The sequence below is a fragment of the Seriola aureovittata genome, chromosome 2, assembly GCF_021018895.1.
Source record: "Seriola aureovittata isolate HTS-2021-v1 ecotype China chromosome 2, ASM2101889v1, whole genome shotgun sequence".
NCBI classification, from domain to species: Eukaryota; Metazoa; Chordata; class Actinopteri; order Carangiformes; family Carangidae; genus Seriola; species Seriola aureovittata.
The window spans coordinates 15,975,349-15,995,225 of NC_079365.1; the positions used below are offsets into that span (position 1 = coordinate 15,975,349).

Below are 19,877 nucleotides of genomic sequence, written 5' to 3' on the forward strand. Positions count from 1 at the left end.
TTATTAGTTTATTATTACTTATTAAATTGTTATTTTATTGTTTATTGTTATTAATTGTTTGACTACATACTGAAGAAGTGAAAAGGTGAATGAGCTCAATGAGCTTTAAAAACCAGAGGCATTCAGATTAAACCCTCTCTGTAATTCCACAGAGAGACACTGGTTACACTTTACTGATTAACATTTAAAAAAAAAAAAGAGCCAATGAAATATATAGTTTATTTACAAGAAGACATGGGCTTACATTTTATACACATTTTAGATCTTTTTCAGAAAGGCACTTAATCAAATACTCGATGCAAATTATCAACAAGATTTAGGAAAATTCAATTTGGTAAAAGGCACATTTAAAAAAAGCAACAGCACACGAGGAAAAGGTATAAGAGGGGTGTACACAAAACCAACCATGAATAAACCAACAAAACATTTTCAAACTTTGAATGACAGACAAAATGGCAATCATGACTTTAGTCCAACACCATGATTAAAAAAATCCTGGTATTTATGATGAGGGGCTTAAGAGCTTTAATGTAAAACTAATCATCAGCTATCAATGTAGCCTTGAAAGATCTCCCAAAACAAGAACTACAAGCAGAAAACAAAACACACACAGACTCACACACACACACACACACGCACACACACACTGGTACACACCTAAACAAAACATGGATACTTCAATAGGTAAACTATTTTACCTTCCCAGATGGTAAAGAAAACCTTGAGATGAGTGGTGTTGGTGCAATGAGATAACTGTATGATAGCAGAAAGAAAATATATGCATGATGTTGTGAAGACAAGGACCAGAGGGATACAATCAAATCTGGTTCTGAACAGATTGAGAGTGAAAGGAGGAAGGAATAAAATACGGGAACATTTGATTTAAGGCAATGGATAGACGTTCCGACCTGGTTAGTGTGAGGAGACGACGTTTCACTTCAACCATCGGTATGCTCACTTTTCTCACAGGGAGCAGAGGCTCCAACAGTGACAGTTTAGTGGTTACCTGGCGACTAAAAATCAAAAGACAGATCCCACTGCATAGCAGAGAGTGAAAATACAGAGTAAGATTGTAAAGAATATGTACATTGTACTGTTTGTTCCTCCAGAGTGTGTTGGTCAGCGGGCTATAGTTATACATGAACAGATTCTTGACAGTACAAGTGCAGTGAATGAGCCGGTCAAGTTTTACTAACAGTTCCTCTCTTTTAGTTTCTTTCTGTTTTGCCACAATGGTCCTGTCCATGGAATGTATGGAACCTGAGTGTGTGCACGTTCTCCCACAACTCAACTAAACTGCACCCATCCTGATTTGACAGCATCTTTACTGGAGCTGTGGAGGAGAGGGGGGGGTTTGGAGGATGAGAGTGATGATGGAGTGAGGAAAGACACGAAAACAATCATGTAAAACCAACACAAATTTGACAGATGGATGAGATGGATTATTAAACAAGAAAAAGATGCTACGGACAATTTCTGGAAAAACTTACTTGGAACCTGCAGATGTGAAATCCCCCCACACGTCAGAGCTGGGCTGGGCTGCAGGGACAGAGGAACCAAAGTCTAAAAGAGAGGCTGCGTACGGAGAAAAACAATTATGGAAATGTTGTTTACATCATGTGAAAATGTTTGTTTTAAAATGTTTTGATCTGATACAAAAGCAGTGTGATCACCAGTGTTAGACTGAACAGCTGCGACTGTCTGCTGTCCGCCAGGAGGCGGCATGACCCCTCCGGCCTTTGCTCCTGGTGGAGGTGGGAGCAGACCGCCACCCATCGGCCGCGCTTTAGCACCACCTGCATCCTTCTTCTTGATGTTCTGTGGCAGACAGAATCATGACAGTAACTAGATGTTCATATATTTGTTTTCTTGTTTAAAAATGTATTACAATGTTATTATTATTCCATCTTTCCATCTGTGATGGCGACATGCTCACCCCAATGCTGATCTTGATGGTCTGTCCTTCTTTGAAGCTCAGGTCCAGTTTAGGTGCTGCGCTCTGAGAAGCTTCCAGTTTTGCGAGCTCACCTTCTTGCTTCACCCACCTTTAGAAACCAAGTTTATTTTTAAAAATCAAGTTTATTTTAGTAATTTTATTCAAGTAATTTTGGGTTGAGTTAAACTTTAAAATAATATGAGTGAAACTGGGCTTGCGCAATAATAGATACAGGACATCTAAATAATTATAGATCAATGGCTCAACATTTTTGCAATGTTAGTTTGAAAATATTGTTAAACAAATATTTTTGCCTTTCTGTAAATATGTTTTCATTCTAAAAATGTTAAAATATTATATACTTTTATTTATAATATTTACTTTTAAGTAAATGATTTTATAACATTATGTATTAAGTTGGCTCAATAATTAACTTAAAATAATTTTTAGGCAGCAGTCAATATGTGAGTGTGCACTTAAGAATAAAACGGACACATGCATGCTATGTAAATGTGCATTACTGTCCACTCACACATCAAAGGAGGAATGTTGCAGTTTCCATAATAATTTAAACATGAAAAAAAGTTTCAAATATGTGTCTAAAAACATGCACAAGTCAAACAGTGATATGTTCATGTACAGGTTGTATGTATAAATACACAACAGGTGCTGAAAGTCCTACACAGCAGAGGGTTACTCACTTAAAATGGTCTTGTAAAGCGACATTGAAGTCAAATGAGTCTCCGCGATCAGCAAAACCCAGACCAATAAAAGCATGACGTCCTTCAATCAAAGCAATTGTAAAGACAAAAACACGTTAGCGTACCCTTTGCATCCCACGATAAAACATAAAAAACATCTTCCTGCAATATCAATACAATAAATGTATTAAAAATCTTCTTTCACTTGACAACGCCAGTGTGAGACTGACTGACAGATGGAGAAAAATGGCTGACCAATGATGCAACAAGCTAATGCACTATTCACTACCACCATCTAATCTGAGTACTATTATTTTGACATGGAGAAATGTAATTCGAAAGTCTGACTATAGTTTGTCGTATTTACAGCCTTGTTGTTTCATTTAAATCATACATTTAGATTCAAAGAGATTTGTTTATATAAATGTGACACTAAACTTAAGAGATGATTAGCACAGTATATCTGCCGACTTTCTTTTAATCAAAGTATATCTTTTATTTTGTAGATTTAAAAATGGATTTTATACAAAAACTAAGCTGTCTCTATAATCGGGGTTGTCATTACTGACTTCTACAATATACAAGTGTAACATTTTAAATCAATATAGTTGTGATGAAAGTATCTTACCATTGCCATCCTCTATCCGGATCACAAAATACCTGCTGGAGTCTGTGACTGCTTCAACTACACAACCTGGATACTGTTCGACTGGAGCTTGTGCAAACAGCTCTCCTGCAAAGAACAAATTTACACCACATTGTGCCGTAGGAGTTTTTTCTGTGCGGTAAATAATCAGGTGAAAAGTGCCGGTGGAAGACAAAGCAAGCTTGTTGACAGGTGCTTTGATCACACTGTGCCAAACTGGTGAGTTTGTACATATCTTCTTTAAGGAAATGAAACATGTTCTCTATGATAAATGTCACTAGAACTGAAGGCAAGACAAGTCTGGATCAAATGAATCTGGTGACAGTCGTAGTAACTGGTTGCCATGGTTGAGTTGCATTTGAGACAAAATGTTACAATAAAATGTGAAAGAGCGGCAACATGCTTGTATTATTTAGTCAGCTGCAAATTCACCCCAAGAGATACTCACCTGTACAACTGCACCACAAAACAAGTCATGTGTCTAACTAGCCTGGAGCGTGTGCTGAGCAAACATGTGGCAGATAAAAATGGAGGGTCAGTAGACTTGTTAATGTGAAGCAAGCAAGGCCAAGAATCTGCTGTAATCCTCTGCTCAGTAATGTTAAATTGTTGCATACTGCGTTTCCTCACACAACTTTTCAGCTCGTCATCTTCCTAAAGGTCACAAACACCGTTAAATGTGGAAGACGTGTTATCATCAGTTTTGTTTGGAGAGTCAAGCTCTCTCTCTGTTTCATGGCTTAACTTAGCCATCTTTCTGGCTACACTAATCAGGGCTACTCTAATGTTCAAAGGAACTGATGGTTCACTTTAAACAGTGCTTTCCTGACACTTGGTACTCTGGTGGTTATGGAAAGTTAAGAGACTCACTTCTGAGTCAAGTAAAATATTGCCTAAAGGAGTTGATTGTTTGTCTTGGTGACATAAGTCGAGAGACATACAAACATACATTGTGAATTATGTACACACACATATGCAGAAAACACAACTTAAAATTTAGTTGCAAGGAGATTTATTTACCTGTATTTTTGTCCTCTAACTTAATGAAGGCCATTTTGCCTTTAGCAGTGATTTTCATCCTACCGCTCCATGCAGGTTCATCCAGCTTCCAGTCAGCAGCGCTAGAAAAACAAGAAACACACATCTGAATGTGAAAGTGGTTTGTGTAATGTTCATTCAGGGGAACAGCTGACTCGATCAATGTCAGGCTGTAGCTTTTTGCAGCAGGAGGAAGTGAGATTATAAGTTTTTAGGAAGACTAAAACAAGACATTTTTGGAAACAGCGAGCTCTTTTGTTCTGCTGCCAACTGAAGATAAGCAATCCTGTGAGCGACTTCAGCTTAAAAGCTACAGAAAAAGTTATCAATATTTTGATAATGCAAATAATTGTTGGTTGCAGCCTTACATTACTTCTGTGATGGGATAATGCTGCTTTGGCCTTAGTTTTCTGTGTATTCATTACTTGACAAGCACAAAAAAAATAGAATTTGTTTCTTTACAACAAATGAGGACAATGTAAACCAAAATAATTTATATCTTTAAATTTTACACTAGTAGTGCAAATGTGCTTTTAATCATATTCTGCAGAGGAAACGCCGCAGAGCGAAGCTGGAGGTGGAGCCTTGCATTAGCTCTGCCGCTTTGACTGCCCAGGTTTCATTAAACCTCATCAGCAATGTCAGCATTTCTCGTGTCTTTCACGACTAACTCGCGGTAACGGAGGAGAAAGCGGAGAAAGCGGTTGTTTGTCAGCAGCGACACTTGTTAGCCTCTCGCCTCTGGAGACTTTGTCCCTTAATCTAAACACTTTTAGTACTTTTGTGGCTGTGTGGGCTGTAAGCGTCGACAACATCTAGCAGGGAAAAGAGAAGAGTAACAAACATCCATCCTGACGACCCCTGTCCGTTACGTTAGCTTTGCGGAACGTCACTTGTCTGTGACAAACGTTAACGCGCTCTGTGGTCATCTTACCGGTATCCACGGTTAGAGGCCCGCGGCGGGATCCGGTAAACATGAACCTCAGGCTTTACGCAGAGCATCGACTCGTAAGTGTTGTCTTCTGCCATTTTGTCAAGTTTCACTGACTAAAAAAAAAAAAACAACTTCCGACTTTCAATGGACACCAGCGCTGGGGCACAACTAGACGACGACATCCCACAGGAGCAGGGGCGCTGGTTCAGACAGCGCCGCTTCTGGTCAGGATGGTCCGAGCACCTGAAATGTACGGAAACAGACGGCCAGTACAAAACTGAGCGAGGGCCAGTCTACGGCTGCAGCAAAGGCTGGACTTTCTAGGGCCCCCAGATCCCCAGTTTCACTTCATATCGTGTTGAGGAAACTCAGTGTCAAACTCTATTTCTGTTTTAATTTATACAGTACTCATTTGTTGCAGATTGGTTCATCATATTACATCATTTTTTTCAGATTGACTGCAACCAACAATTATTTTCATCATCTATACATCATCCCTCAAACCATAAGTTAACATTCAAATTTAATTTTTGTTTGACCAAAAGTCCAATAAGGTGGAGGTCATTTGGGGTCCCTGGGGAACTCAGCAGATCATGACACAAGCAACTCCTCTGACTGATTTGACTCAAACCTGAAGATGTCATCTCAAGCCACTCAATTCTTTCAGTCGACTCACATCATCAGCAGAGTAAAAGGTAAAATAAAAAGTGGGAGTGCATTATTAGTTAAAGAAAAATACACTGCACATCTTCCAGCATGGCTCTGCTAGGAGCAAAAGCATAAATGTTCCCAGCTAAACAACAAATAGATTATAGTGGTCCTGCACCCTAATAGGTGCTGGGCATATTTGCTGCTGTACATTTTTGTCTAAGTTTCTCCCTCAAATCCATAACCTGACCTCATGTCTATACAAATCCCAAGGTACAATCCCTTATAAACGTATATTCATATCCCCTGTTTGTAATGTATGAACACAGGAGGGTGCACAGTCTCTCAATGCTTTATGAGGAATAAATCATACAACTTTCTGCTCAAGAACCAGGTTTCATGAAATATAAAACATACACCAAGCTCTCTCCTTGAAGTGTGTTTATTAAAGGGTATTCAAATTTCATGTGTTTTTCAAGTTTCAAAATAACAATGACATCAAACCAGCCACAAACACAACAGGAGCTGTGAATGTCTGAAACAAAGCATCATGGGTAAAATCACACATATACAGCATGGTCATTTGCTTTTAGTGATCAATTTAAATTTATAACAAACCCCTCTCATTTCATCCCAGTCCCTGGGAGGAGTGTATTACACGCATGAATAGAAATCAGTGACGTTACAACCTTTCATGTCACTCCTTCAAACAGCGTATATTATCTCATAAAACAAAAATACCGAGATATTAGAACTGCAACAGAGAACTTATTAGCTTTCTGTCCTCAAACAGCAAAAAAACTTCAGTTCTACTCTAACTTAAATTCCCAGAGATCATTAGTGAACGATGCACTCCTCTGACCTGAAGTTTCTTATTCTTTGGCAGGTAGTGAGGTTGAATAGGTGGAACAAATGCAGCAGTTTTTGCCATATTGAACAGTTTGCTCTATAGCAGATTCGCTCACTGCAAGGTGTTTAATTTACTGTTAATTATAGTTTCAGTTCATTACACTTCCTGCGAATAATCTATTTACCTGGAATTATTGGGACAAATTATGGTGAAAGCAAAGCCATGGAGCACTTCTCCAAGAGAAGCTTTGCTTTACATTTACTGAGTGTGGTTTCGTATTTTCCTATAACTCTAGGTCAGTGTGGCTATCAACTGTGCATCAATTATCTAGGATTTACATATGTAGGATGTAGGATTTACAACAAAATAATTGCCCTACTACATGTGCACAAAAAGCAAGATTAACCAGCATGAACTACACATAACTATCCATGGAAAATGTAACCAGGGATAATTGTTATTTAAGGCAAAGTGTTAAAAGGTTAAAAATTTGCTGCAGGTTCATTTATTGTGAACCTTTCAATAACTGTCAGTACTAGCAAGTCATCAGTAATTGATTACATGATTGATTTCATGGTTTGCAAACTTTCATTTTCAATTGGATGCAAAAAAGCAGACAATGTTGTAAAACCCTGGAGCGGAAAAAACAAAATCAAAACACACAGCACTGAGGACATTCATCTAAACCAGAAAGTGGAATCTGGCTTCCTTCTACAGGACACTGATTAAAAGGTGAGATTTCCATTATTATTTCTATATAATTTTCATAGTTTAAATCACACTTTTCCCTGACCCCGACAGAATATTTGCCAAAAGGAAGCATGGGATTATGACACGCTTGGCATGAAACTGTTATTTCTGAACAATTAACAACCATCATTTTAATAGCACACCGTCAGTCCACATACTGCAACAAAGTCTTCTTTGCTGGACAGATGAATTGCATTTGGCTGTAAGAGAAGCTCCAACTAAGCTATACCGATTAGAAGCAGTGAGACAACAAAGACAAAGATGCATGATTACTTCTTTCAATTCATGGATAGGTCCGACTTATTCCTATTTGATGAACTTTAATATGACTCTACAAGTAAAGTTTGCTATGCAGACTACATCATCTATTCTGGTACAAACTACTGATCTCCTGACTTAAACAGACTATGACTCAAAAAAAAAGAAAAAAAGAAAAACACACACAAACATGAAAAATACTATGTAAACTGTTTAAAACAAAACACAGCACAGGTAATTAGTCAATACATAAAAAAACAAACAAAATTCAGGGAGTAATTTCATTATTATTGCTTGAATAAGCTTAGATTTAGTGACACTGTCCTTCCGATCTATAATCTTTGGCCACAGGCTGTGTGCCCACCGGGCGTTTCTCCAATAGCCACCAGTGCCAAACAGAGGCCTATGGACTGTTGAAAGTGCTGGTCTGGGCCACTACAGTATCAAAACACACTTTTGAGCACAGGGCACTTTTACTCAAAGGGCTTTCTATCACCTCGTTCTGAAGCTGCTGAACACACAGTAAACTCTCGGCACTGTCAAGCACTTAATTTCCACTGAACCCAACAAACTGAGGCCAGCTTCCCGGTGGACACCCAGCCATAATCCACGCACCATCAGTGGAAAGGCCCGTTTGTTTGTTTGCATGTCTCTGGGGAATTCCCACAGATTCACAAGCTCTCTTTATTCTCCCTGAAGAGACAGACACCTGATACCCTGGCACTCGGCCGGCCAATCAGACTTAAAATCATAGGGCACCTCATGGTACATCGAAGTATCACAGTGTGTAGGGATGTGAGGCAAAAACCTGTTCACAGTGTGGAACAGAAGGGGTTTCAGATCTTTGGCTGATCTCTGCCAGCCCCTTGCAACGATCCACATAAGGGAGAAGACAAGGCGAAAGGCAAAGACCATGCCAGTAAGCAGAGAAGAGAGAGGGTGGAGAAGATCGTCCCAATCCATGCAACGCCTTCATATTTCTAATGTCTGTCAAATTTTATGTCATCCCACCACTCTGCTCTTCATATCACAGACAACCCCTTTAACTGCCACCCTTCATGGCCTCTCAGGGAGACAGCTGTTTCCTTGCAGCAGGCAGCTCCAGTTTATCTGCACAGTCGAAAGCCTGAGGTGCCATCTGGGCCGGTGGGCTGGCGGATCACATGATTGTTTGGACGAACTGGTTCTGGTGGTTGCTGCGCACTCAGACGAGTTGGCCTAATAACACAGGGAAAAAACGTAGAATAAATTACATGTTTTTTCTACTAATATTATCCACTAATTTCTATCTACATCTTTTCTTCTCCACTTTAACAAATGTGGGTTTTGTAGTTTTTACCATAATAATGTCTTACCTGTCCTGGCTTGGATTGTCCTGAGGAGTTTCCTCTGAAGAAGCACTACCCAAAATCCTTCTCCTGGCTTCTGCATACTCTGCCTCCCTCTGGGCCAAAGACTTCATCTGCTGAGAGGGACGAGACGAGGATGCAGGGTTTCCTGTGGTACCGTTATTTGAAGGACGCTTTAAAATTCGAATTTGTGGTGGGGGTGCTGCAGGCAGAGAGTCATCCTGGATTACTATAGCAGTTTGCACAGGTGAACCACCTGAACCCAACCTGGACTTCCTGCACAGGTGAGAAAGTGTGAGAAAAATATTTAAAAAAATTTAAATTAAAAAAAAAAAAAAAATATATATATACTGAATGTATATATACACATCATATATTTAAGACTTTTGATAAATCTGCTGTTTACTTACTTTGCCTCCTGATTTATTTTCAGTTTAGCTTCAAGCCTTCTCTCTATTTCCTGAGGAGAAAGACATATTTATCTTTACTGTACAAGTTAATTTTCTGTCTCATTGACAGCAGACATGTTCACGAGATCTGTGTTTCTAAGTTGCTGGCATCTGAGAAAACATACTTCTGGAAGATATTCTGATACAATTCAACCATTACAGAGCAATAAACGCTATAGTAAGGGATCTATTTAATCTCTGGACAACAGAGAGTACAGACTACAGAACACATTACTCTGTAATACCACATGGAGGGCCTAACATAGACTTCAATTGTGTTGTATTTTCAGCGCGTTTGTGTGTTTGGCTGTGTTGTGAGTATTTGCAGCATGTGTTATCAAATTGATTAAACTGTTTTAGAATTTGATTGTGCATTGTCTATTTGCATGTGTTTTTGCTTAAGTTTCGGTGCGTTGACATTTCAGGGCCACCGTAGGCAAAATATATGTAGTTGTAATTAACAAATATTCAAATACAGCCTACTAATGCATTTTACTCCTAAATCATTTTAATCTCCCTTAGATGATAATAGATTAGCTGCTTTTAACAATAAAAGGTATTGATATTGACATTCTGGTCATTTTATCACTTGGAATTGGATTGAAACCAACTTTTTTTTATTCCACCTGTAGTATAATCTACCAACACATGCTAGAAACCCCTGCTAGAGCTCTCTGGTTATACTACAACTATTCTCTCTCAGTGAACCTGACTCAATGCACTGTTATGCTATTCTAATGATTCACCTCAGTGCAGCCTGTCATTTCCGCAATGGGCGGGTCTAAACAATGGTGCCTTTATAGGAAAAAGTCTGCTTTGTAAAAATTGAGCCTTCTTTATGGTTACTACTCCGGTTTTGCACGCATTAAATAAATAATAATTTCGTAGAGCAGATGACAAGAAGCCAGGCTCAGTCCCAAATCGTAGTGGGACAGCGAGGCCTGCAGGACTCAGCCCGGAAGAGAGGCTGCTGTCTTTGATAAGAAAACAAACCGAAATAAATAAATAAATAAAAAGCGTGTATTAATTTTCAAGCATTACACCCATCCAGCGTTTCGTGGGTCACTGCTAAGTGGCTGTCGAACCGAAATAGGGTTACAACCTGGTTTCGCACGCCATGTATTAGTGTTTCTCACCCCGCTGTCCGCTGCCTCTTCCCAGCTCTCTGCAACCTCCTCATCCTCCATGTTTAACAGGACTACTGGCTGGTTACCTCCTCGGCTCCGCCGGCTAACTATTTCCCATTCACGTCGAGGACAATTGGCGGAGAGCAGCTTCTGCACCGACCCACCGATAGTACGATTTAACGGGTTTTTGTTGTCAGATGAAGGTTGAAGGACCAGATTCACAAATCTTTGCCTGGCCGCGTGTGTTAGCCTGTTAGCTTAACGCTCCACCGTGGACACCCTCCTCCCCTCCTCCGGCTGCCTGTTACTTTAAATTTGGCGTCACGTCCACCTCGGTAAATCAACCGGTTGCCGGTAGGTCCCACACACCGCTCAGAGGAAAAATGACGACTGTATATGTAAACAGTAACCTCTACCTGTCGACAGTTATGTTAGCTGTTAGCCAGGTTTAAGACCTAGCGAAGCGACGTTGAAGATCTCTTCTGATTGGGCAGTTAAAGGGAAAGTTAACGGAAACTTAACTTTGGTTAACCGGTTCTCCGTTTTCTGCTCCTCTGACTGTTGAGAAAACTAGTGCTGTTTGAGACCGACTCTTGGATTTGTGAAAACTCTATTTTATTTATGAAAGCAAGAAAGGACGAGTTTACTGTTGTTTTTAATCGTCTAGACCACATTGATAATGTTCAAGATCAAAAACCACTACTTCCCAAATATGGACTAGATTATGACAAATTTAAGATACTTTAAAACACGATTTCAGATTGGTAAAAACCTTTATTGTATTTGTGAAAACGCATTGTACTTTTTAATACTATTGTACTACATCACTACATTTATTTGGCGGCTTTAATTAGTTAAGTTTACACATAAAAAATTTAATTAAAAAATAATATGGAAATCTCTTAAAATATGATGCTTTGTTATAATTTAAACTGTATAGTACAGTTGAAAAAACAGAAAATTCATTGGAAACTATTTGGATAATCATTTAAATCATTTTTCATACAAAATGCCAAACAATCATGGTTCCAGGTTCTCAAGAATTTGCTGCTTTTAATAATATTGTAATAATTGGTTGGGCAAGCATCATGTAGGTGGGCTCTGGGTATTGGGTAACTATGACGGTCATTTCTTATTATTTTCTTAATTGTTTCAAACCAAATAATTAGCAGATTAATCCATAATGAAATTAATCATTAGTTGCTCCACCTCAAACAACTGCAACAGTAAAATGCTTTTACATGAACACACGAGTAATAATGTAAGGGTGTAAAGTATATAGTTTAACACTCATGGGGATTTTGGGGACACGTTTCTGCATTCAGCACATTTTCCTGATTATACCTAGACATTTTTACTTAAGTAACATTTTCAATGCAAAAAACCTTTTCATGTAACAGAGTATTTTACAGTGCGGTTTTAGTGCTTTTTTTAATTAAAAGATCTGAATACTTCCTCCCACAAGAACACTTTTTATATTTTAATGGGTTTCATACGGTAATCACAACTTTCCCCTGGGCAACACTTTTGCCTGCAGCGGCTGGGGGCGCAGTGTCTGGGGCTGGGGACCCACCCTGGTGCCACGGACGGTCCGCGGCTGCTGGAGCGTCGCTGTGTTGCGGAGGACGCTCTTCACAGAGCGGAAGATGGCGACTGTTTGGAGGCTGCAGAGGAACCTCCGGAGCTGATACCGGGGAGGAGGAGAGAAGAGACACACTCAGAGACCACAGAACACCACGTCTAAAACAACGGTATTAACAAGGCCGGGTTCAGGGTTTTCAGTTTCAGGGTTGAAATCCCGACAAAGTGTCTGACATTAGAGGAGCTACCGTTAGCAAAGATTACCAGCAGTACACCTGACTCAAGATAGCAGCTAGCTTGTTAGCTGCCAGGGTGTAACTGAGCCTGAAATGATGTCGTGTCATTGAGGTAATTAGGAAGTGGATGTGTTTCCATGCGGTGTCGAGCAGAGGTATGTAAAAGAAAACGCATCAGCTGTGGCTCTTTGCGTTTATCTAAAGATTCGTTAATGCTAACGTTAGCTTGGGTGCTCATGAAAAGTTAGCTAGCGTCGTTAGCCAGTGCTAGCACATATTCTCTGAGGATCAAACGTTAAATTCAGCAACATGTTCACGCTGGTTAGTCAGCGAAAAAGTGTTTTGCAGCATAAGCCATTCCTCGTTTAGCTGTATGACATAGCACACGTTCAATGTATTTTTCCTATGTAGATATCTTTCGTAGATAATTAGCATTAGCAGTCCAACATTTCATTTATTATGTCACGGCTAACGACAGCTAGTTAGATGTAGCTAACGATATAAGAGGGACGTGCTGTGTGCTGGGGCCAGCTGTGAAGGCTAAAGAAAGGGCACCACCCGTTTTAAACAATGGGTGTAACAATTAAGCCTGCTGCCACAAAAATACTATATTGGTTACAGGTCTGCAGTGTCATTGGGTTTCTAGGGTAGGATCAGATCTTATCCAGTTTTCTTTAAGTATTTCTCATTAAATTTGCTTTCCAGAAATCCAATAAGGAACATATAGGGCAGATGTGCAACGGGTGAGTCTACCAGCATAAATAGAATAATTGACTTAAAAGCTGTTTTATTGTAGCTAAATGTGTCTAATAGATGCTATACATGTTCCTGAGCATCATGACATCGGTGCATACATCACTAATATGTCTCCGGATGTCTCAACAGACAACAATGTCCCGCTCCCCTGACAATGAGGATGGATGCTTTGTTGCCATGGATACGGAAGACGATGGTACAGAGCCTGCTGGGATAACAGAGGAAGTAGAGGCAAAGATGGGGTCCTGCCGACAAGAAGGGAACATGGACAGTGGTGCCAAAGGAGGAGGGAGAACAATGATGGAGTTGCCAGAGGAAGTTCTTGAATATATTTTGTCCTTCCTCTCACCTTACCAGGAGCACAAGACTGCTGCGCTTGTATGTAAGCAGTGGTATCGCCTCATTAAAGGTATGCCTCTCGTATTTGCATAATCATGCTCAAAACTGAATCAGAAGGTGGAGTGGATAGTGTCACTGTGGTGTGAGTACACCATGAGCAGAGCAGGGAAACAAGGCTTTAAAAAAGGATTCAGTGAAATGTACTCATACTCCAATTTGAACATTCTGCATGTGGTAACATAACCTCTTGAGTGCCTTTTATTTACTTACATTTTCTCTTAACTAGGTGTTGCTTATCAGTGCTACCATGGTTTCTTGAGAGCTGTCCAGGAGGGAAATATCCAGTGGGAAAGTCGAACATACCCATATCCAGGAACCCCTATTACTCAGCGCTTCTCACACAGTCAGTATATGTTGCTTTACCACAATTTGAGTTTTACATCATATATTCAGTGTTGAATGATACCCCTTTTTTTCCCAATAAACCCATGAAGTTGCTGAGAAATACAGTACTTAAGGTTTTGCATCTAGCGCCTCAAAATGTTTTTATGCAGTATTATCTGTGGATCAGGTTATGAGTCCAGGGTAAAGCAGAAAAATTCCCTTCTACCTTGTGCAAGATTAGTGATTCATAAAAAAAGAGCAATGTCAGATACATTATCGGTTTTGTTATGATATGGACTCCAACATATCTTAAAGATTTAGTTTTCAAGTTTATGTTTTCAAGCTGATGCCACAATCACAAGCTTTGCATTTTTGCATCTCTCTCCTGCCTGTGTACCAGGAAGTTTGTGAACATTGTTCTTTTCCTAAACCAATAGAAGTAACAGAAATGTTGTTTATTTGTACTTGCTTTAAAAGCATTTTTTTCAATTAACATTGAACTGTGCATATATCCAGTGTCAAAGACTGTTGCTTAATTTACTGAATTGAAGGTCACTTATTTCTTAAGCTTATCTTCATGTTGATGCAAATCCCCATGTATGTAATCATTTAAATGCAGTATTAGTTGACTGGATTTTTAAAGTAATATGACAGAGACTAGATGCAGATCTGGAAATTTCTTCCATTTATCATTTAATTGCAAACACTCGCCTCTGGTTTTCCTGTTCTTGCACATGAAAAGAAAAATGTATATTAAAAAAGTAACAATAAGAAGTAGATGTAAAACACTTGAAGCTCTCACTGTTTGCTGCATTTTGCTGTAAATTTGTGGCTAATTTTTCTTTTTTGGGGTTTGCAGGTGCATGTTACTATGACTCAAACCAGTCCATGTATGTGTTTGGGGGTTGTACTCAGAGTAGCTGCAATGCTGCCTTCAATGATCTATGGAGACTTGACCTCAACAGCAAGGAGTGGATCCGCCCTTTAGCCTCAGGTATGAGTACATGGGGCTTATGTAAGGGGAACTGTGGGAGGGTGAACTCACAAATGTGGATACAGTGCTAAGAGCACAGTGTTTGAGGAGGTGGCAGTGAAAAAGAAAGAAGCACCAGTGAAATCAGATGTTGGCAATAACGTGTCTTCAGTAATCTGATCACAACAGCTCTAAGCGTGTCAGTTCACACATGGCATTAAAATGCATCTCCACATGGGTCTTGAGTGTCCAGTTGTGATCATATCTCACTTCCCCACTCTATATTCAGATAAATAAGTACACGTTGTTGTTTTTAGCCGCTCCGACTCGGACCAGGACCCATTCACGTTCACACTGCTCGAAGAATGTGGCCAGAATGTGGTCTGAGGGATCAGATATGAAATGCATCCGCAGTGCGCCCTGGGTGCATTCACACCTGTACTCAGAGCTCTCCACTTGTGATTGTATTACCCAAGATGGATGTTAATGCCCGGTCTGAACAGGGCCTAGGTCACTTCTGCAAAGACTATCTACTGTCAGAGACTTTGTCTAATGTATCATAAAATTAATGTTCATTCAATGTTGTCATGTAAAAATTTCAGCCACTTGTATGTGAAGTAGAAAAAGTATTACTTAGTCTTAGTCTGTGCCATATTTTCAATTTCTGTTCAGACATTTTCACATAAGGAAATAAGTGGGAGTCAACTTAAAGTTTTAGGTCAGTTTGGTCAGTCATTTTCTCCACTAAATTGTTTTGGGGTTTATTTATTGGATTAAAGAATTACAGATATATAAAGCATCATGCTTATTCAGCCAAAAAGCCCCCCCCTATAATAATAATAAATCCTGTCTCTGCTCTTTTCTTTTACAGGCTCTTATCCATCTCCCAAAGCTGGAGCAACTCTAGTGATGCACAAAGATCTGTTAGTGCTCTTTGGGGGATGGACTCGCCCAAGCCCTTATCCACTGCACCAACCAGAAAGGTTTTTTGATGAAATCCACACATACTCTCCTTCAAAGAACTGGTGAGTTGGATTTCAGTGCCGGGAGGTAGATGTCATAGTTATCACGAATGATGAAGTAGTTGAAGCTCAGTACTTTTCATCATAATTTTTCTCTCTTCGTTTGATTTATTATTTCTTTTGCTTTATCAGGTGGAACTGTATCGTAACAACACATGGACCTCCACCCATGGCTGGCCACTCTTCCTCTGTAATTGGAAACACCATGGTGGTGTTTGGGGGATCTTTAGGAGCACGTCAAATGTATGAATGTATTACTTGAATTTAAATACACTTTATCTAAAACTGAGCTGCATAGATTAAAGCTGAAATCTGTAACTTTCTGCAAAGTCAAACTACTGGAAAGATGATGAGGTGTGCATTGCATTGCATGTTTGCAAAGGTCTTTCACCTCGTTGTTTCTAGACAGTAAAAATGTTATTGACTTCTCAGGTGTCATGTGATTCTGGGTATATTCTTTACTGTATAAAGTTACATCTGCAGTGCTCAGAACCCATGAACAATCACTGTTGTTAAGCCCATAAAATGCAACACAACAAAAGCAATGAATGAAACCCTTGGCTGTCACACCTCACTGCGTTGTTCTGCCCTTTGTTGGTTCTTACAGGAGTAATGAAGTCTGGGTTCTGGATCTTGAACAGTGGTCCTGGTCCAAACCACCCATATCTGGCCCTTCACCACACCCACGAGGAGGCCAGTCACAAGTAAGGATTTCTTTGTTGATTCAAGCTATAGAAAATTATCCACTGTGTTTTTAACCATCTTTGATAGTGTTTTTGTTGATCACAACTTTTTTACATGGTCCCACTTTGGTATATAGTATATATATGGTATATAATTGTTGTGAATTTTTAAAGGAGCTTTCCATGTTTTGCTAACGCTACAAAGCCAATGTTAGCATTAATAGTTGTTTACTTACCTGTCTAGAAGAAACATTAATCAAACTTAATTAATTTACTTGCCAAGAGCTGCCTCCAGCACTGGAAAGCAACACCCTCGTTTTGCTTCTTTTTTTATCACTTCTTCTCTTGTACTGAGGTTAGCATGCTTAACAGCTAGCCCTTTTTTTTATATGAAATGAAATGATACCATTTAAATGTTTTCCTATTAGATTGTCATTGATGATCAGACGTTGCTCATCTTGGGAGGATGTGGTGGCCCGAATGCAGTAAGTTTCTTTTTTTTTTTTCTTCATATTAATATCAGAACAACATACAGAGAAAGAGAGAGTTACAAAAAGTATCTCCCAGCAAAGGTTTCATGTGACTACATGTGACTGCAGTTTTGACTTAACCTTTTATTTTGTGTATTAAAGCTCCTTAAAGATGCCTGGCTGCTACACATGGATGCGCCACCATGGAGATGGCAGCAGCTGCAGGTGGAAAATGAAGACCATGGAGCCCCAGAGCTTTGGTGTCACCCAGCTTGTAGAGTAAGTATCTGTCCTAACTGTCCCGCAATCATAGTGTGTTTGTGAAATTATAAAATCCATCACTAATGTGTCATTCTTTCTTCAAGGTGGGTCAGTGTGTGGTGGTTTTCTCACAGGCTCCATCTGGCCGTGCACCACTCAGCCCAAGTCTTAACTCTCGGCCCTCCCCCATAAGTGCCACACCTGCCCCTCTGGGCCCCGAACCGCCTTCCTTGCGCTCTCAGTCCCCTGTTCGGAGTGGGGCTGCCGGTGTTGTCCTGGGAGCTGTTGAAGAGGCTCCGTGTGTAAATGGTCGATGGGGAACATTGAGACCTCGGCCTTCAGCGAGAGGGAGTGCCAGAGATGGAAGCCCATCCTCATCCCAACAGCCGTCTCCTTCACAAGGCCCAGACAGCCCTCCTCTTCCACCACTTCCTCCATTATTAAATGGATCCTCCCCTTCACCCCGGACCAGCCCAGCCCAGGCTGCATCTCCTCCTTCCCGCCCTCACCCGCCTGCCTCCACAGACTATGGTTGGGAGTCTCCCCCTTCTGCCTCTCACCATGTTGAGGTCCCCAGCACTAACGGCCTACATACGCCTCCTGTAGGCTCCCCACGCACTCCCCCAGGCGCAGTGTCCCCCGCTGCCTTACGACGAGGTCTGGAGGCAGTGAAAAACAAATCTTCCTCATCTTTACCATCGTCTTCTTCATCGTCTTCCCTTCAAACACAGGGAGCTTCTCCTGGAGGAGGAGGAGGAGGAGCAGCAGCCGGTCCTCCTGGAACCCCTCCCTCATCATCCTCCAGCCCTCCACAGGCCGCTGGAGCTGATGGACATGCTATCCCACCTATTGCACGGCGTCTCGGTCATCACCCACCTCAGAGCCTGAACGTAGGCAAGCCTCTGTACCAGTCTCTCAACTGCAAGCCCATGCAGATGTACGTACTGGATGTGTCACGGGCCAAATCTGCTGGGGTGGTGTCCTGGAGAGTTTACGGGAACGGGACTCCTGCAGCAGTTACAGGGCCCCCGGAGACCAGCCTTCACACAGTGGTACAGGGCAGGGGAGAGCTCATCATTTTTGGAGGCCTCATGGACAAAAAACAGAATGTGAAGTACTACCCTAAAACCAACGCCTTGTACTTTGTACGCGCTAAAAGGTAATGCAGCTCCAGGTGGGATTGGGAAGACAGACGCTTCGCCCTGTGACCACACAAGGGAACTGACACACAAGGCCTTTTTCCTATAGAGAGGATTATGGGAAAAAAACATAATCATTGTTAGATGTTCCACTTCAGAACTTCACGATCCCCCTTCTGCCTACTGCAAGCATTCAATATAAAACACTTTAACTACACTTTGATAAAAACATTTGGTTGAGTGAGAATCTTGGCTGTGTGTGTGTGTGTGTGTTTGTGAGTGCAGTGATTAGAGAGAACAGGACATTTCTTGTTGTTCCCCAAAAGGTGATCAACCAAACAATAACATTTCTGTTTTTCTGTGTCACCCTCCTCTGAACTCTTGAAAGAGGAACTATGGAAGAACGGACACTGTTGACAGAAACGGTTGACCTTGCATTTTGTATCACTCTTTAAGCCTGCAATGTTTACATTGAAAACGGTGTGAGTGTGTGTGTGTATGTGTGTGTTATGTGTGCACGGTGGTGGTTAAAAGTTGTTGACTAATGTGTGTCGGGGGCCATGGTGGGTGAGAGAGATGGCACTGTACTATAAACATAGTTAAACAATAAAGGCCTCCATGTCTGCTCTGTCACAGTCTTAACATGCCTGCTGTGTGTGTTTGTTTGTTGTCTATCAGTCATTGCTGATTTTTTTTGATGAAAATGCCTCAGGACAAGGTTCATTAGTAGCTGTTGTGGAGCTTTCAATCGTATCACATGATCCTCCTCAGCAGATGCACTTTGTCCAAGTTGTCATGGAAATGGAGAATGAATTTTCAGTCTGAATTTTGAAGCCAACATGAAGGAGAAGTGTGAACGCAAAGACAGGCCAAAATAATTTGAATTTTATAAGCAAGTGGAAATCTGAGATTTAATCACTACACAATACTTCATGTTAATATTTTAATGCTATTGAATTCAAGGCATAAAAATATTTTCCTTTAAAGACCATCTGATTTTATTCTGTTTGAATTCCCCTATCTGAAATTTCCTGTAGGTCATTTGAAGTAGTGCACAAACTACGTTTCTTGGTTTGTTTTCACATATTCAAACAGAAAATTTAAATGTCTTAATATCCAAAGATTTATATCCAAGTTGTGTGAATCCAGTTATGGATCTAAAAATTCAAGTCGAGATAGTTTTAGTTGGTTTAATTCAAGCACCAAAATTAAAGATGAAAACTTCAAACCTGAACATCGGGGCTTTTGCTCTTTTGTAATTATACGTTTCTGACTTGTTCATGTTAGTTGGAATTTTTCAAAATTAAACCAATCCAAGTTAAGCAACTCATTTTTTAAATTAGATAT

At 40.4% G+C, this 19,877-nt stretch overlaps 3 protein-coding genes across 5 annotated transcripts; 1 reads left to right on the forward strand and 2 right to left on the reverse strand.

Annotated features, from left to right (window-relative positions):
- Positions 1 to 205: 205 nt before the first annotated feature.
- Positions 206 to 5,413, reverse strand: necap2 (NECAP endocytosis associated 2). 2 transcript variants are annotated; one of them, XM_056390219.1, is made up of 8 exons: positions 5,256 to 5,413; positions 4,304 to 4,404; positions 3,266 to 3,370; positions 2,638 to 2,719; positions 1,937 to 2,045; positions 1,674 to 1,818; positions 1,491 to 1,539; positions 206 to 1,333 (listed from the first exon to the last, which is right to left on the reverse strand). In XM_056390219.1, the coding sequence occupies exons 1-8, from the start codon at positions 5,348 to 5,350 to the stop codon at positions 1,288 to 1,290; spliced, it is 732 nt and encodes a 243-aa protein (XP_056246194.1). In that variant the 5' UTR covers positions 5,351 to 5,413; the 3' UTR covers positions 206 to 1,287. The 2 variants fall into 2 exon arrangements, with proteins under 2 accessions (XP_056246194.1, XP_056246185.1); XM_056390210.1 differs by having other exon boundaries at positions 1,491 to 1,575.
- A 916-nt stretch (positions 5,414 to 6,329) lies between these two features.
- Positions 6,330 to 10,828, reverse strand: LOC130178210 (SUZ domain-containing protein 1-like). The gene is made up of 4 exons (XM_056390303.1): positions 10,696 to 10,828; positions 9,521 to 9,570; positions 9,117 to 9,386; positions 6,330 to 8,979 (listed from the first exon to the last, which is right to left on the reverse strand). The coding sequence occupies exons 1-4, from the start codon at positions 10,744 to 10,746 to the stop codon at positions 8,868 to 8,870; spliced, it is 483 nt and encodes a 160-aa protein (XP_056246278.1). The 5' UTR covers positions 10,747 to 10,828; the 3' UTR covers positions 6,330 to 8,867.
- A 79-nt stretch (positions 10,829 to 10,907) lies between these two features.
- Positions 10,908 to 19,172, forward strand: fbxo42 (F-box protein 42). Of its 2 annotated transcripts, XM_056389849.1 has the most exons (11): positions 10,908 to 11,040; positions 12,224 to 12,437; positions 13,389 to 13,668; positions 13,885 to 14,001; positions 14,842 to 14,976; positions 15,827 to 15,980; positions 16,110 to 16,220; positions 16,585 to 16,681; positions 17,089 to 17,145; positions 17,293 to 17,409; positions 17,496 to 19,172. In XM_056389849.1, the coding sequence occupies exons 3-11, from the start codon at positions 13,395 to 13,397 to the stop codon at positions 18,552 to 18,554; spliced, it is 2,121 nt and encodes a 706-aa protein (XP_056245824.1). In that variant the 5' UTR covers positions 10,908 to 11,040; positions 12,224 to 12,437; positions 13,389 to 13,394; the 3' UTR covers positions 18,555 to 19,172. The 2 variants fall into 2 exon arrangements, with proteins under 2 accessions (XP_056245824.1, XP_056245833.1); XM_056389858.1 differs by lacking the exons at positions 10,908 to 11,040; positions 12,224 to 12,437 and adding an exon at positions 13,096 to 13,246.
- The last annotated feature ends 705 nt before the right edge of the window (positions 19,173 to 19,877 follow it).

Excerpts from the sequence above, each read along its gene's own strand:
- fbxo42 (XM_056389849.1), top strand. The coding sequence starts at position 13,395 with ATGTCCCGCTCCCCTGACAATGAGGATGGATGCTTTGTTGCCATGGAT. Across the intron at positions 14,977-15,826 it reads GATCCGCCCTTTAGCCTCAG|GCTCTTATCCATCTCCCAAA; the intron begins GTATGAGTACAT and ends TTTCTTTTACAG. Across the intron at positions 17,146-17,292 it reads GATGTGGTGGCCCGAATGCA|CTCCTTAAAGATGCCTGGCT; the intron begins GTAAGTTTCTTT and ends TGTGTATTAAAG.
- LOC130178210 (XM_056390303.1), bottom strand. The coding sequence starts at position 10,746 with ATGGAGGATGAGGAGGTTGCAGAGAGCTGGGAAGAGGCAGCGGACAGC. Across the intron at positions 9,387-9,520 it reads AAAATAAATCAGGAGGCAAA|GAAGTCCAGGTTGGGTTCAG; the intron begins GTAAGTAAACAG and ends TCACCTGTGCAG. Across the intron at positions 8,980-9,116 it reads GACAATCCAAGCCAGGACAG|GCCAACTCGTCTGAGTGCGC; the intron begins GTAAGACATTAT and ends CTGTGTTATTAG.
- necap2 (XM_056390210.1), bottom strand. The coding sequence starts at position 5,350 with ATGGCAGAAGACAACACTTACGAGTCGATGCTCTGCGTAAAGCCTGAG. Across the intron at positions 4,405-5,255 it reads GCCTCTAACCGTGGATACCG|CGCTGCTGACTGGAAGCTGG; the intron begins GTAAGATGACCA and ends TTGTTTTTCTAG. Across the intron at positions 1,819-1,936 it reads CCATCAAGATCAGCATTGGG|AACATCAAGAAGAAGGATGC; the intron begins GTGAGCATGTCG and ends TGTCTGCCACAG.